At 49.0% G+C, this 14,415-nt stretch overlaps 1 protein-coding gene across 4 annotated transcripts in view; it reads right to left on the minus strand.

Moving 5' to 3' along the window:
• The window catches only part of Shank2 (SH3 and multiple ankyrin repeat domains 2), a 503,818-nt gene that overhangs the window by 366,893 nt on the left and 122,510 nt on the right, over positions 1-14,415 (minus strand). For all 4 annotated transcript variants that reach the window (XM_063227696.1, XM_063227697.1, XM_063227700.1 and 1 more), the window contains exon 9: positions 5,259-5,336. In XM_063227696.1, coding sequence (XP_063083766.1) covers positions 5,259-5,336 — 78 coding nt within the window. The remainder of the gene's footprint in view (positions 1-5,258; positions 5,337-14,415) is intronic.

Genomic DNA, 14,415 nt, shown 5'->3' on the forward strand with positions numbered 1-14,415 from the left:
ACTGATGTGGGGCTAGACAGGGACCATGGGCTGCCAGGTCTGTGTTCTCCCCCAACCCAAGGCCTTTTATCTGCTCTGTGCTGCTCGGACTGAGAATAAGAAGCAGGAGGAATTGTCTTTGTCCCCGGCCCTGGTGCAGGGCTCTAAGGCGCTGGAATTTCCTGAACACCTATCAGGTGACAGGATTGGTTTTGGTTATTTCTAACAACCCCTGCTTGGACCACATCTGAGCTGATGTCAGCGTCATGGGACTTCTGGACATCCCTGAAATGGGGCTGGTGCCAGGGCAGCTGACCATGGGTTAAAGGGTGGGAACATTGTGCCCTCCCCCCCAGCCTGGGAGACAGGCTGCAGGCTGAGTTGGTCACCAATGGGCAATGGTGTCGTCAGTCACACTTAGGAAACAAGGTCTCCCTAAAACCCAAAGCATGGGGTCCAAGAACTTCTGCAGGGACAGACACTGCGCCTGGAGAGGCTGCATCCAGAGAAGGCATGACCCTCCCTAGACACCACAGCCACTAGAAGGTTTCTACTTAAAGGCCTGCTCCACCCCAACCGAGCCTCCTGCCACCTGGCCCACGTAAAGCCTGACTCCAGGCCATCCTGGATGTTTTCACTGCCATTTCCTTTTCTCATATTCTCCACCCTCTCTCCTTCTGAGCATTTGCTTGCCAACTGCTGGCTGTATCCGGGAGACAGGTGGCCAGTGGCAACAGGAGACAGGGAGCCCTCTCCACATATGCACTGCCAGAGCTGAGGGCTCCATTCCACACAACAAAGCCCCTTCTGATGTAGCTGCAGAGGCAGGAGTGGCTCAGGTCAGCTCTCCTGCGTGTCACCCAGAGCTGGCCAGAGAGCGCACACATGCATATGGACTAATATATCAATGTGCACATCTGGATCTATGTATAGATCTTTATAGATACCTACCTATATGCACATACATGTAGTCTAAAATAGACATGAAGGTCTGTTTTAAGGTAGGGGTACCCAGCCTCTGGGTCACTCACCAGTACAAGTCCATGGCCTGTTAAGAAGCAGGCTTCACAGCAGAATGTGAACAGTGGATGAATAAGAGAAGCTTTCTATTTATTAGCTGTTTCCTTGCTGCCTGGGTTCCATCTCCTGTCAGATCAGAAGCGCATTAGGTTCTCCGAGGAGCGAGGACCTTGCTGAGAACTCCACATGACAGTGACCTAGGCTGCGTGCTCCTTTGAATCACCCCTGCAATCCACAGAAAACTGTCCTCCACAAAACCTGTCTCTGGTACCAAAAGGGTTGGAGACCTGTGTTTTAAGCATCTGAATTACAGAATGGTGGAGCCATGCACAGGCCAGGCCAGCGGGTGGACACTCAGGCTGGTGATAACACAGCGGAGCTGATGCAGACTTTCTTCTGTCTTTCCTCTGTGGTCTCCCCTGGACTGAATGAGAGCCACGTGCATGTAGGAGGGTCACCTCCTGTATTTGCGCCGTGTCTACACAGCACTTCTGTGCAATGTGAACATTAGCGTACAGATAGGCAGTTAGGTGCCAGCACCTTGTCATATGACAACTTGTCACACTGAGCACTTTCGCCACCTCCACCTCTCTCTCTCTCACTATGGCTTCATCTTGACTTAGGTCCCCTCATTTGCTGGAGCTCCTCTCATGATTTCTCATCGTCTTCAGGATGTTTGCTGTCAAGTGGAATGTCATGAAAAGGTCCTGATATTTTGTCCATTCCAGGGTGCAAGGATCATTCCCTGCCACGGGGAGGCACCAGCCTCACCCCAGGCCCCAGAGCTCTGGGCTGGAAGTCAGGAGGTGGGGGCCTCTGACTGTTTTTAGTATTCCAGTGCTCTAGCTTTCTGTCACTGTGACAAAATAGAGAGAAGTTTATTTTAGCTCATGGCTTCAGAGGTTTCAGTCCATGGTCACTTGACTGTTTTTCTGGGTCCACAGTGAGCCAGAAACAAGGTGGTAGGACAAAACGGCTCACCTTACAGCAGACAGGAAGCAGAGAGAGAAGACCAGAGACCAGAAAATGTATCCTTCACAGCTCAGGGATCAGCTGCTTCAAATCAGGTCATTCCTCTAATGAGCTCTGAATTAATCAATGGATTGACTCATCGCTGACATTAGAGCCCTCCTGATCCCATCACTTCTCAAAAACCCATCAGCTTTCTGGGGACATTTTAGATAGCAATCATATTGACTTACACATCTTTCTCTCCTCTTCTCCTGGAGAGGAGAGAATTAAAAGCCTGGAGAATTAAAAAGCCTTGGTTGAGAGCTTTGAAAACTGTAAACGTGGAAAGGTCCATCATTATCATCACCACTACCATTATCAGTGGCCTCCTCACCACGTTCACTGTCATCACCATCATTACCACTACCCCTGTCGTGCCCACCATCACAAGTGTCACTATTACTGTCATCATCACTATCTTTATCACAGTGGTGGTGAACCTACGGCACTCATATGGCAGTGGGCTGCGTGTGTCACTGAAAGCTCTAAAGGCTTCCCGTCCCGTTAAACACCATCATCACCATTGTTGGTGAAGATACACCCAGGTAATGTTTTAAGTGCTTCTTCTCCTTTTTCTTGTCCTTAAATGAATTGTTTTTGTCTCCCAATTCCTAAACCTGAGCAGGATTGGGATCCCTGGAGGCCTCCCCGAAGCAGGAGCTCTGATCCCATGGCTAGGGTGAAGTCTGAGCGCTGGCATCTCTCTCAAGGGCCTGTATCTTCCTGATGCTGTTGGGCCAGCATCAGGATCAAGTCACTAGACAAAGGTGTGGCCAAATGAATTCCACTATGATTTCTCACAAAAAACTACAGCTCCTAATGAGGGGGAACAGCACCAGCACTCTCCAGATGTCATGGTTTATGTCAGTGGCTCCCAGGCCTCATGCATTTGCATTGTGCATTTGTGATTGGTTCATTGTCTAGCGCTTGGATTAATGGTGTCAGTGCTACACCCACAGAGGGGTGGAGCCAGCATACAATGTAATGGCAGGAAGAAGGTGTGTCTCACTCTTTTGCCAGGTTTCTACTTGCTGTTTGCAACCGCCATGCCACCCTGGTAGGAGCCAACTGAGTATGGACTGAAACCTCCAAAAACTGTAAGAAATAAACCTTTCCTTTCCCAACTTTGAGCTTCAGGTATTTTGTCTCAGCAACAAGTAAAAAGTAACTAAAAGACACCAGGTGAACATATTTGATCCTTCTTAGTGAGGAAGTCACCCATCTCTCCCCCACTCACTCACTATCAATGATATGTTTCTCATAATTAGAAGAACTGAGAGTGACAAACCAAAGCTGAGGACATGGTAAAGACAAAGCCACAGAGCGAGCTCACCTGTTGTGCATTATTAAAACAGGAGACTGGGAGATATGAAAGAGGAAACCAAGCTCTAAGCTGCAGATGGGGCCTATTCCGGGCGTGCAGAGCAGCCAGATACTGACCCCACTGGTTACACAGGCAGCATTTGGAGGGCAAACGTCAGACCAATTCAACAGCATTTTGCCAGGGTTCGACAGTAGTCCTGGGTTTATGCTGGTGCAGTTTTGCTGCCATGAGGGTGTATTAAGCATCCTACCAGGACCCAGGCATAAAGGCTGTCCCCATCTCAGGTGCTCACTGTGGTGAAGGGACAGTAGGGGACTGAGGGGAAGGCCTGTTATTCGGAATGGCATGGGAGACTCGCCTCCCCTGATCAGCATGCTAGTTGTAAACCTCACTGTGAAGAGTCAGAAACAGCTCTCTTACACTATCTAAATTCCTGCTGTGACTCAAAAAGCATCAGCCGCTATTTCTAAGCAGCTTAAGTAACTTCTGTTTAAAGAACTAAAGGACACATTAGTTGCACAAAGAAAAGAAAGTGACCTGTAAACCAGGGTCACCAATCCATAGCAAACCCCAAATGGCAGATATATTACCCTTGAGGTGAGGGGGGCCCCACCTACCTCACATTCATCACTAGAAACACAGAACTTTCCTGGAGAGTCATTGTAGCCTTTACAGACCCATCAGCAAGCCAGGAGCCAAATTCCACCAGCCGCAGTGCACAAAACATTTGTGAACAGCAAGGCACAACACTGAAATCCAGGCCCAGCGTGACTGAAGTAGTCAGGAAATTCTTGAATAACCTCTGGGCCCCGTTGCTGAACTAAACTCAATCATTTTCAAGGCATCAAGACCGTATGTATTAGTAATGTCTAAGAAGAGTATTAGAAAAAGTCATCTGTGCAACCTGGTTCTAAATGAAAGACTTCTCTCTGCTCATTTAATATAAAAGTTATTTCCAAATAAGAGGCAATATCCTGGTCTCCCTGGTTCAAGTGGGTATGTATCCACTGTAAAATATCAGAAGACATAAGTCAGAGTACTGAATGTGTGTTTACACATACACATACACATATACACACATAGTATATATCTAATCAAAAGTATCAAAATATGAACAACAGAATATGATTCAGCTATGAAAAAAGGCACTAGTGCCTGCTGTAACAGAGACAAAATTTGGAAACACCATGCAGAGCAAAGGAAGCCAAACACAAAAAGTCACGTGTTGTATAGTCCCATTTGTACAAAATGTCCAGAACAGGCAGACTCACACAGAAAATAGATTAGTGGATGTCCAGAGGCTGGGGGAGAAGGAATGGGAGTGACTGGTTGAGGTACAGGTTTTCCTGTTGGAAATTTATAACTAGACAGCGTGACTTCTTGTACAACATCATGAATGGCCTCAATGTCACTAAATTGTTATATGATCAAATAATTAAAATAGTTAAACTTTGTGTTATGTGTATTTTGCCCCAAAAAATTAGGACCTGGTGGTGTGTTCTACCACAGAACCCCATGGCCACCAGGCCAGATGCAGGGGATTCTTCCTGCATTCTGGGGCAGCCCAGAATAGCGGTTTGACTGAGCACCCCTCCCACGAAGCTTGCCCACTTAGGTCAGTGGCTAGCAGAGCCTGCACTTCCCCCCAACTGCAGAACTGAAAGAAGCCATGATTTTATTGTCTTTCTAGCATACTCCACGACAGGAGCCTCTGCATTATTCGTGTCATCTGACCCAACAGGAAGCAAGACACAGGCAAACCCAGAGTCACTAGTCACTTGGGATGCAGCCTCTGATGCAGGGAACAGCCAATGCACAACGACCAACCTCGCATTGTATATGCAATGCATACAGCGTGTAGAAACAGCTGCGACCCGCTATAGCTCTCACACGGGCACTGCAGGCTGCCTAGGGCTCTCCTTACCTGAAAGGGGGTCTGGCTGTTGTAGTTTTTCAATTCCTTATTTCCGCCTCGAAACAGCAACACTCTTGCACAGCTGTCCTGCAGATAGAAATAAAGAAATCTTGTAAAACAGTGACATGGACATTGTTCAGATAAGGCCCTTTGGAAACACATGCTCACAGGATATCTCAGAGCCATGCCTGCAAAGTTAAAAGGGTGGTAGTTTTGTCTAACAGCAAATGGGGTCTCAGATGCTGTCAGCTGAGGGTTAATTGTTGCTTTGGGTGGCGGCTTGGCAGGATCTATAAAATACCTAAAATACATGCATTCCATGAACAAATGATTCCACTCTGGAACACGGTGCTCTACAGGAAGAGAAATTCTTGTACATGTCTATAAAATATGTAACAAGTGAAATGCCATAAGTAAAATGCCAACAGGAAGAAAGAGAAAAATGTACAGACAGCATACATGTACTAAAACAATGGCCAGGGGGTGGGGAACATTCTAAAAAATCCTTTACCTAGGAAGCTTCAGCACAAACTGGGCAAACAGCTGGAAATTGACAAGCAACATTTCCAGACAGAAAAGCAATGTCTTAGACCAACAGGGTGGCTTAGCTTCCTTGGCGTTTTAAAGTTTCAAATCCAAGTGGCATGAAAGCGGGGTGCTCTGCAGGTGCTAGTGGGCCCTGACTTCTGGGAAGAAAAAGGGTCAGGGAGACAAAAGCAGGAATCTTTTTGGGTAGACATATATTTTTTACTCTTGTAAACGCGCAGGAAATCTGTCATTCCTTATGAATTTTTACAGGGAAAATCAGTCTAATCCCGTCCATTTATTTGCACACTGGTCTGGCAGAGAACCACTTGCTGAGTCCTTGTGAACTCCCAGTGAGGCAGGCAGGGATGACAACTACAAATACAAAAGCAGGCAACAGTGTGGACAGTAGCACTGGCTTGGGCCGTGTGTCCCTTAATGGGGACAGGTTCTGAGAAACATGTCCTTGGGTGATTTCATCACAATGTGCACTTCCACAAACTGAGATGCCTGCAACAGCACTAGTGATATCACCTTATGGGACCATTGTTGCCTGTGCAGTCTGTATCAACCAAAAGTCACTGTGTGTTGCATTACTATCTAAGAGTAATTTTTCCTCATGAATGAAGTTGGCTATTAAGACTAAATCACAGTTTAGGGTGTGCATTTAAATGATTGTTATAGGCTGGGGTTCATGCCCAGGTTTCTGAGACCAGACAGAGGGCAGTCAGCCCACTACCAACCCAGGGCACAATTTCTTATTCACCAATAACCTCAGTGCAGGTCACAGTCTAGCCCTGAACTGGGCGCTTTTCCAATGCTCCATGTTGACCACAAGTCTAGGCATGGATGCCAGGAAGGATTACACAGAACCAACACTCCCATGATGGTTCAGTGAAAGAATAAATGAAATAACTAATCAGAAAGTCCCCTTGGTGTTAGCTGTGGGAAATGACAGGTCAGAGACACGCAGGACAGAAGGGCACCTGTACTGGGGAATCATACAGCCTGGGGTTGGAAGGGATACTGCAGAGACCCTCAGCCTGGCAGCACAGCACAAAAGCCCCCAAACCTAGAGGCAGAAAGTAGACAGATGGTTGTGTAGGGCTGGGAGGGTCCATGCATCAGAATGGCTACTCACAAGGTCCAGATTTTTTTCGAGTGATGAAATGTTGAAATGTTCTTATATCAGCTGTGGTGCTAAGTACAAAATTCTACAAGTGGCTCAAAGATCAGAGAATTCTACACTTCACCAGGGCAAACTGTGGGGAGGATGCACTGTATCTCAATCAAATTGTTTTATATATTTCGAGAGAAGACGGTGAGATGCACTTACAGGGGGTCTGCATCTCCTACTACGAAAGCCACAGAACCCACACACATAGGGAGTGGTCGGAAGCCAGAAGGGGCCACCCTTCAAGGGACCTGGGCCCGATGGTAAAGCCAATGAGGAGAGCCGTCAGAAGGGCCCTGCTCTGTGAGTTCCCAGTGGTAGTGTCTAAGGGAGGCCACTACTCCAGAACCAGCCTGGGACCCTGTTTGCTCTTGTACCTGGACCCATGCAGGACATCACCTACATGCCTGGCACATACTGCCTCAAGTCCCCTCTGAGGCCACCTCTGGGCAGAGAGGCTTTGTCCTGGGATGTTCCAAAACCACTGTGCTGGAGCATGAGCTGCCTCGCCTGGCCTAGAGGACACGCCATGCTGTGAGGTGTTATCACCACTTCAGGGAGGTCAGAGTGACTGGGACAGGGGCGCAAGCAGAGGGAATCTGCCTCACATCATTCCCATAGCGGGAAGAAAACCCACATAGGTTTCCCTGTTCCCTGGAGTGGTGGTTCTCATGGGGGTGCTTTTATTCCTTTGTGGACCCGTCAACATCAGGAGATCTCTTTGCATGTGACAATCAGCAGTGCTACTGCGACTTGGTGAGCCCATGCCCAGGATTCTGAGGCCCCCTACCATTCCTAAGATACTCCTACAGCAGTGAGTTATCCAAGCCCCAGGAGGATGGATCCTGCCTCGATGCCTCTGATTGTTACAATGAAGTGGGCATCAGGTACTTTCACATGGTTACGAGGACATCCACCCTGCCAGCCTTAGGCCCTGGCTGGTCAGACCCTAAGGGATACCAGGCTCATGTTAGGCCATTCAGAATCTCTTCCCTTGAATGTTTCTGGGGCTCCGAGAGTCTCAGTAGGCAGATGTGTGGAAATCACTCATTTCTCTCTGGGAAGGTGGGCCAGAGGCTGTGACTGTAGGGGTCTGCCCATGGGTGAGGGGACCACAAATGCAAGGACATCCCTACCACAGTCAACTTTGTGGGCCAGCCAGGTACTCACCAGGGAACTAGGGGTGCTTTCTGTAGTGGGCAGCACCAGGAATCTCTTTCCACAGAAACAGGAGGAAAGGAAGGTGAGGCTCCAGGAGCTGGGGAGGTCCTCCTCCCTGCGCCTCCCTCCCCCAACGCCCAGGTGAGTGTGTGCCATGACTCTTCCTCCTCCCCCACCTGCAGTTTCCTCCCTATCTTCTTCTTCCCAGCTCCTTTTGCTTTTCATCCTCTCCTCTCACCCCAGTGTCTCACTCTGGCCTGATGGAACTGTCACTTTCCTGAGAACTCTCTGGATTTTACAGAACGGAGCACACTGCAAAGAGGTTACACTTGGTGAGCTGCTGGCAGGATCCACGAAGCTCCCTGCAGGGCATCTCACCCTGTCTGAAAGGGGTACTTAGTACTGAGGACTCTCAGAGCAGAGTGACCTGCCAATCAGGAGTGGGAACACCAGCTTCCCCTCTCTAGAGCTGGGACAGCCCCTCCCCTACCATCTGCAATTCATTTGAAATCCTCTTTGTTTCTCTGCAAGGTCTGCAACTCCTGTCATGAAGGATATTTGTGTCCTGCAAGTAGCTTTGAATAACTCTTACCAGGTCCTGCCATGCACACCCAAGGAGGATCCTGTGAAAACCTTCCACTCACAGACAGGGGTACTTTGATGGAGTCAGTACTCACTGACCCCTGGATGCAAGTGCCATCACTGTGATGACTGCCAGACCTCACAGTAGAATCAGCTTCCTGTAGCTACTTCAAAATTACAGGGTCAGTGGTTTGGTTGACTTATTAACAGTCAGGCCTCTACGTAACCATGTGGCCACAAGTGTGAGTGAGTATGTGTGTGTGTCCATGTGTAATAAGCATGCATTTTGCAGTTCAGAAATACATCCATCAGCTCTAACTGGTCCATCCACTGCAGCACCACCAGAGATATAACAAGGGACCTAGCTGTTTGCAGCTAGGAAGTGGAGGCCCAGAAAGGGTCAGTGATGCAATGTGCCCATCCATAACGTTATTAGGAGAAAGAAAAGGTGACCATAGGTTCTACTGGGAACCTACCCATCCCCTCACACAGCTGCCAGCTGCCCAAGCTCCTTCCAGAGATATATCTTCTCGGTCAGATCTGCACCCTTTGAAATATGTCAATAAACAGTAATTTGCATTTTTTCCTGAGCAGTAAAGCATCAAAGGAAATATCACTTCGCTGTCAATTTTCCCTGGGCAGAACTTTGAACACTTCCTTAACAAAGGTACATTCCCTGTAAGGAGCCTTTCTGAGACCCCTTGACCAAGGCCCCAGGCTCTGGGTTTCACCTTTTGCTGAGGCTCACAGCCTGGTCCCCAGTCACAGATGCAAATCAGTCAGGAATTTGTCGGGCAAGGGCACGGCAGGGAGACAAAAGCACACAGCTCAGAACGAGCAGTTCCAGGATCCCCCATGGCTGTGCAGATGAGAAAAGAGCATCCCCTGGTGCAAAGGGGAGCGGAGGGGTGCTGTAGTCACCTCACAGTATTCCTACCCAGGGACAAGTGTAAAAGCTGGAGTCAGCAAGGTGACAGGGAGCAGTGGCAAGGCAGCGCCAGGCTGGGCAAGGGCACATGACATGACCTGGACAGGGCAAGTCCCCAGGTACATAAGAAGGGGACTCTCGGCAGGAAAGGGCGGCACTGATCTGAAGCAGGTGGATCTGAGGGGGACTGAGAGGGAGGACAAGGCTGGGTGGGAAATGCCGTGGTCAAGGGAGGGACCACAGAGGCCTGGCAAGGAGGAAGAGGACACAGGAAGGGTCAGCTCAGGAGTGGACATAACTGGAGGGGACAGGCAAGGGCACAGCAGGAGAGCGCTAGTCACAGAGAGAGAGGACCTGTACACTGGGTCTCCTCCAGGCCACCAGGAGGGGACATCACTGCCCCAGCTGGGGCAGGGGCCAGCTGGGGGTCCTGACAGGGAGTTGTCTTTACTCTAGAAGGTTTCAAAGGACACACAGGATGGTCTGAGGTCATTGCAGGGTGGAATTTGGGTAACAGGAACACCTGGAATAGGTACCAAGAGATGGCACTGAACAGGGACAAAGAGGCATAGCCAGGGCAATGACCAGAGATGGAAGCTGACCCAAGCAAGAGGGACTAAAATCTGACTCGGCTGTGCTTGAAACAAAAATAAGAATGTGGGAACTGAGGGTACAGAAATTACTGCACGACATGTGTGAGGATGGGGGAGAAGGAAGGTGGGGCTCTGAGAAGGGGCCGTTTTGTGGTACTGGGGACAGAATTCAGGGGTTCTCTACCAAGGAGCCATATCTCCAGTCTTTTTATTCTTTGAGAAAGGTTCTCACTCAGCTAAGTGCCTCATAGTAGCCTAGAACTTGGGATCCTGCTGCCTCAGCCACTTGAACAGTGATGGTTACAAGTATCCTAGGTAACGGGTTCCCATATGCTAATGAGGTGAAGAAAGAAGAAAGGTCAAAACCAGAGATGCTGCTCGGCTTTGCCCCACAGGCGCACTTGGCGCTGCAGCTGAGGTAACTCAGGACGTCCAAGCCCCATGGAGGGCTTCCATCTGGGCCACACTAGGACATCTGCAGCAGAATGACATGAATATGAATTGCCACGTGTGCCAGTTCTAAGTCAGGGATGTAAAGAACAGGCAGCCACAGATCCAAGAAGAACGAAGATGCATGTGATCAACTGGTAAAGGGACAGTATGTGGGGACTAGAAACACTGATGTCACCAGGGTAGGGTCAAACCTAGACCCATGCACTGCCTCCTCCTGCAAAAGTGTGCCCCAGAACAAGGGTCAGGCAGCTGAGACGGCACCCCTCACATGCTATAGAGCACCAGGTCTTCTGTATGACTTGTACGCCATGGGGTCCCACCTGACCTCAGCTAATGACGGGTCACAGGGATGTCTCCAAAGCTGCAGGAGGGCACAGGCAGGGGATCTGGTTTACCATTTTCCAACCAAGCTGCCCATAAATGAAGCCTGAAGCTTCCAACCTGTGGGCTGAGATGCCAGCCAGTGGCATCCACCAAGCGTTGCTGGGGATCTTGGAGAGATCCATACCACATCACTCAGTAGGACACTGACCTTCAACTAGTCCCACAGAAGCAGTCACAGAGTTGACAAGTGTCCATGAGACACCAGCAAGGGCACAGAGGTGCAAACAGAAAGCACCCCACCCACTCTTACCTTGACTTGCCAGAATCCAAAGACTTGCTCACAGGAGGCAGGATATATGCAAGTTTGTATGCATGCATGCATGTGTGTGCATGTGTGTACCTTCTAGATAAATTGGTCTAGCCTAGTCACCTTTGATATTTAAAAGTTTCTCTGATCCTTCATTATCCAGGGCAGAAAAACAAACACCAGGCTGCTTCCCTCCCTCCGAGACTCTTAGAAAGCCAGAGTGAGGCTGAGGGAGTCAGCAGATTAGACCCAATTTGCTGCTTACAATCAAAGCCCTAATTAGTTGATTGCATAAAAGAAGAGAGAATATTCTGATCACAGTATTGTTTTATTAGAAATATAGAGCTGAAGTTTGAGTAAAATTGATAAAATATGCGTGTCATTCCACACACCCGGATGCTGTTAGATTTTATATGGAGAGGCTTGTTAAGGCCAATCATCATCCATAGCAGTGCTGCTATCACCATCAGCACCATAACTATCACCACCATTACAACCATCACTCTCACTACCGTCATCTCCATCACCACCATCACAACCATCATCACCATCATCACTATCACCATCACCATCATTACAACCATCATGCTCACCACCATCATCACCACCATCACCCTCACCACCATCACCACCACTGCAACCATCATCACCATCACCATCACCCATTACAACCACCACTCTCACCACCACCACCATCACCATGACCACCATCACAATCAGCACCATCACCATCACCCATTACAACCACCACTCTCACCACCACCACCAATACAACCATCACCACCATCACCATCATTTTTGCCATCATCGTCACAATTACCTCCACCATCCATCATCATCAATATCTTCACCACTACCTCAACAGCCACTGTTTTCTGAGCACATATTATGTACAGAGTGTAGCACATGTGTGCTTCCTATCGCAGGCCTCTTGAGAATGCTGTGAGTTAGGGAAGTACCCACTCATTACAGAGGAGGAAACACAGGATCCATGATGGTGAGTTACCTCCAACAGCAAATCTGGGTAACGGTGTAGATTCAGTGGCCTCAGACCACTCAGCCTTCCTGCATCATGAAACTGTTGCTTAACTTCATGAAGCCTGTCCTGGTTCACTGACACTTTTGTCCCATCCCAAGGACAGTCCTCATGTGCCCTGTATATTCTACTTAACAGGCCAGAGTGGCTTCTGTCATCTGTATCTGAGCCTAGCACAAGCGCACACATAGCATGTGTGTAGGAAAGGGGACATGGTGGTGGGTAATGGGGTACAGGACACTGGTAAGTACAATGTGCAATGTGTGCTGGGCAGAGGCCAGGATGCGCTCTCCCCCTGGACAGTCTTCCACTCACACCTGCATGATGCACGAAGTAGTACCTTCCTTGGAACTGCCTTGACATAGGCTTGGACCAGCTCCTTTTACACATCTCAAAGATGGGCCAGCAAGCAGGGAGGAGAGGAAAGACCACCCCAGAAGCCCAGGAAGGCACGAAACTGAGGAGGACAGAGCCTAGAATACTCATGGATGTTCCAGATGGACATGGTGGCCATAGAGCCTACAATCACAGAGCCTGCAGTTAAAACCCGAGTTCCCCACTCTGGCGTGTCTCCACAGGCTGCAGAACAGGATATCCAGCCTGCAGGTAGGCCAGCAGCAGGTTGCCCATAATGACCCAGGTCTCTGACTAACGGACAGCCTTCTGCACATCCAAGGAAATCTCTGATCCTGGAAACAGGTGGGGTGGCCTCCTATCCCAAGACTGGGAAAACTACCCACAGGCCACAACGGCCCACTGGCTGTTTTACAAGTAAGGTTTGCTATACTCTTTCATTGACATATTGATGATGGCTGCTTCTGCACTATGAACAGAGCTGAATAGTTCTGACAGGGCCCACATGGTCTTTTGCAGAAAATAGGCAGCTAATGCCTATTCTGAGGCAATGGGGTAGGGCTTTCCTGAGAGCCTTGGCCAGCTGGGGGCTTTTCTGGAGCCAGAAAAATGAGGAGGGAGGACAGATAGGGGGCTTTGCAGTGTGACTGGCCCCACAAAGACCTGAGAACACAAACTGTCAAAATGCTTTCACCTCTTCCAATTAAAAAACAAAAAAACCAAACAGCATTTTCAGAAAAGACCATCTTTTCTACAATGACATCAAGTAAAGAAAACATCATTTCTTACTATTTTATGATAAAATATGGTTGGAATATACTGGAAAAATTAAGGAGCGTTTTCCCATCTAAGGCAGTAATTAAGAAGCAGCTGTTGGTGCAGATGTGCTGACAGCCACAGCTAAGCCTCATGGTGGGTGTTTCTAAGGCAGCTGAGCAAGTCCCTCTGCTCACTGTTATCCCTACCTCCTCATACGCGCCATGCCAGAAACAGCACCGTGTGCAAATCACATGTGTGCAAATCACGTGCTCACCACAAGAGGCAAGAGCACTTCAAAATACTTCTCAAAATGCACAGAAATGCCCCGCTAAACCTATCCAGCCTCACTGTTCTCCTGTGCCAGGGGTGGGATAGACCACGAATGACGGTAGTTTATGTTCCCTAAGAAGCTGGGGTAAGAGGGGAATGTCACAGAGAACACAGGTGAGGTCTGGTTCTGTGCATTCCTCCCTGGTTATGTCTCACAAAGGACTGCAGAGCAGGAAACTCATAAACTCTCTCAAGGAGTCATAAGGGAAAGCTTGACTGGATATAGGATGTCTGTCTTAGGTCTTGAAAGATGCACAGGACATTTCAAAAACAAAGAATGCAGGAAGGTTTTATAGCTAGAAGCAAATGGGACTCAGAGTGGCCAGGGCTGGGAGCAGACCTGGGTGGGTCACAACGAGAGACAGGATGGGCTAAGGATTTGGAATGGGACAAGAACACTGGCGGCCAACAGAGGGTGGACCCTGGGCTCTCTAGTAGAGCCCTTCTGCTCCTCTCAGAGGTACCTGTCCCCACCCCACTCTGCTGGGCCACCAGGTGTAGAATCTCCCCCTCACTACCCTTGAGAACAGGGCTTCTTGAACTCAGCAAAAAAACAGGAAGGAGGAACAGAAGAGACCTCCGGAGGCATTGGCCTGGATTGGCCTGATCTTGAGCACCAAAGACAAAGTCCCCTTAAAGT

The sequence above is a fragment of the Cavia porcellus genome, unplaced genomic scaffold (assembly GCF_034190915.1).
Source record: "Cavia porcellus strain 051 isolate PalLab524CR breed Dunkin Hartley unplaced genomic scaffold, mCavPor4.1 scaffold_17, whole genome shotgun sequence".
Classification (NCBI taxonomy): domain Eukaryota; kingdom Metazoa; phylum Chordata; class Mammalia; order Rodentia; family Caviidae; genus Cavia; species Cavia porcellus.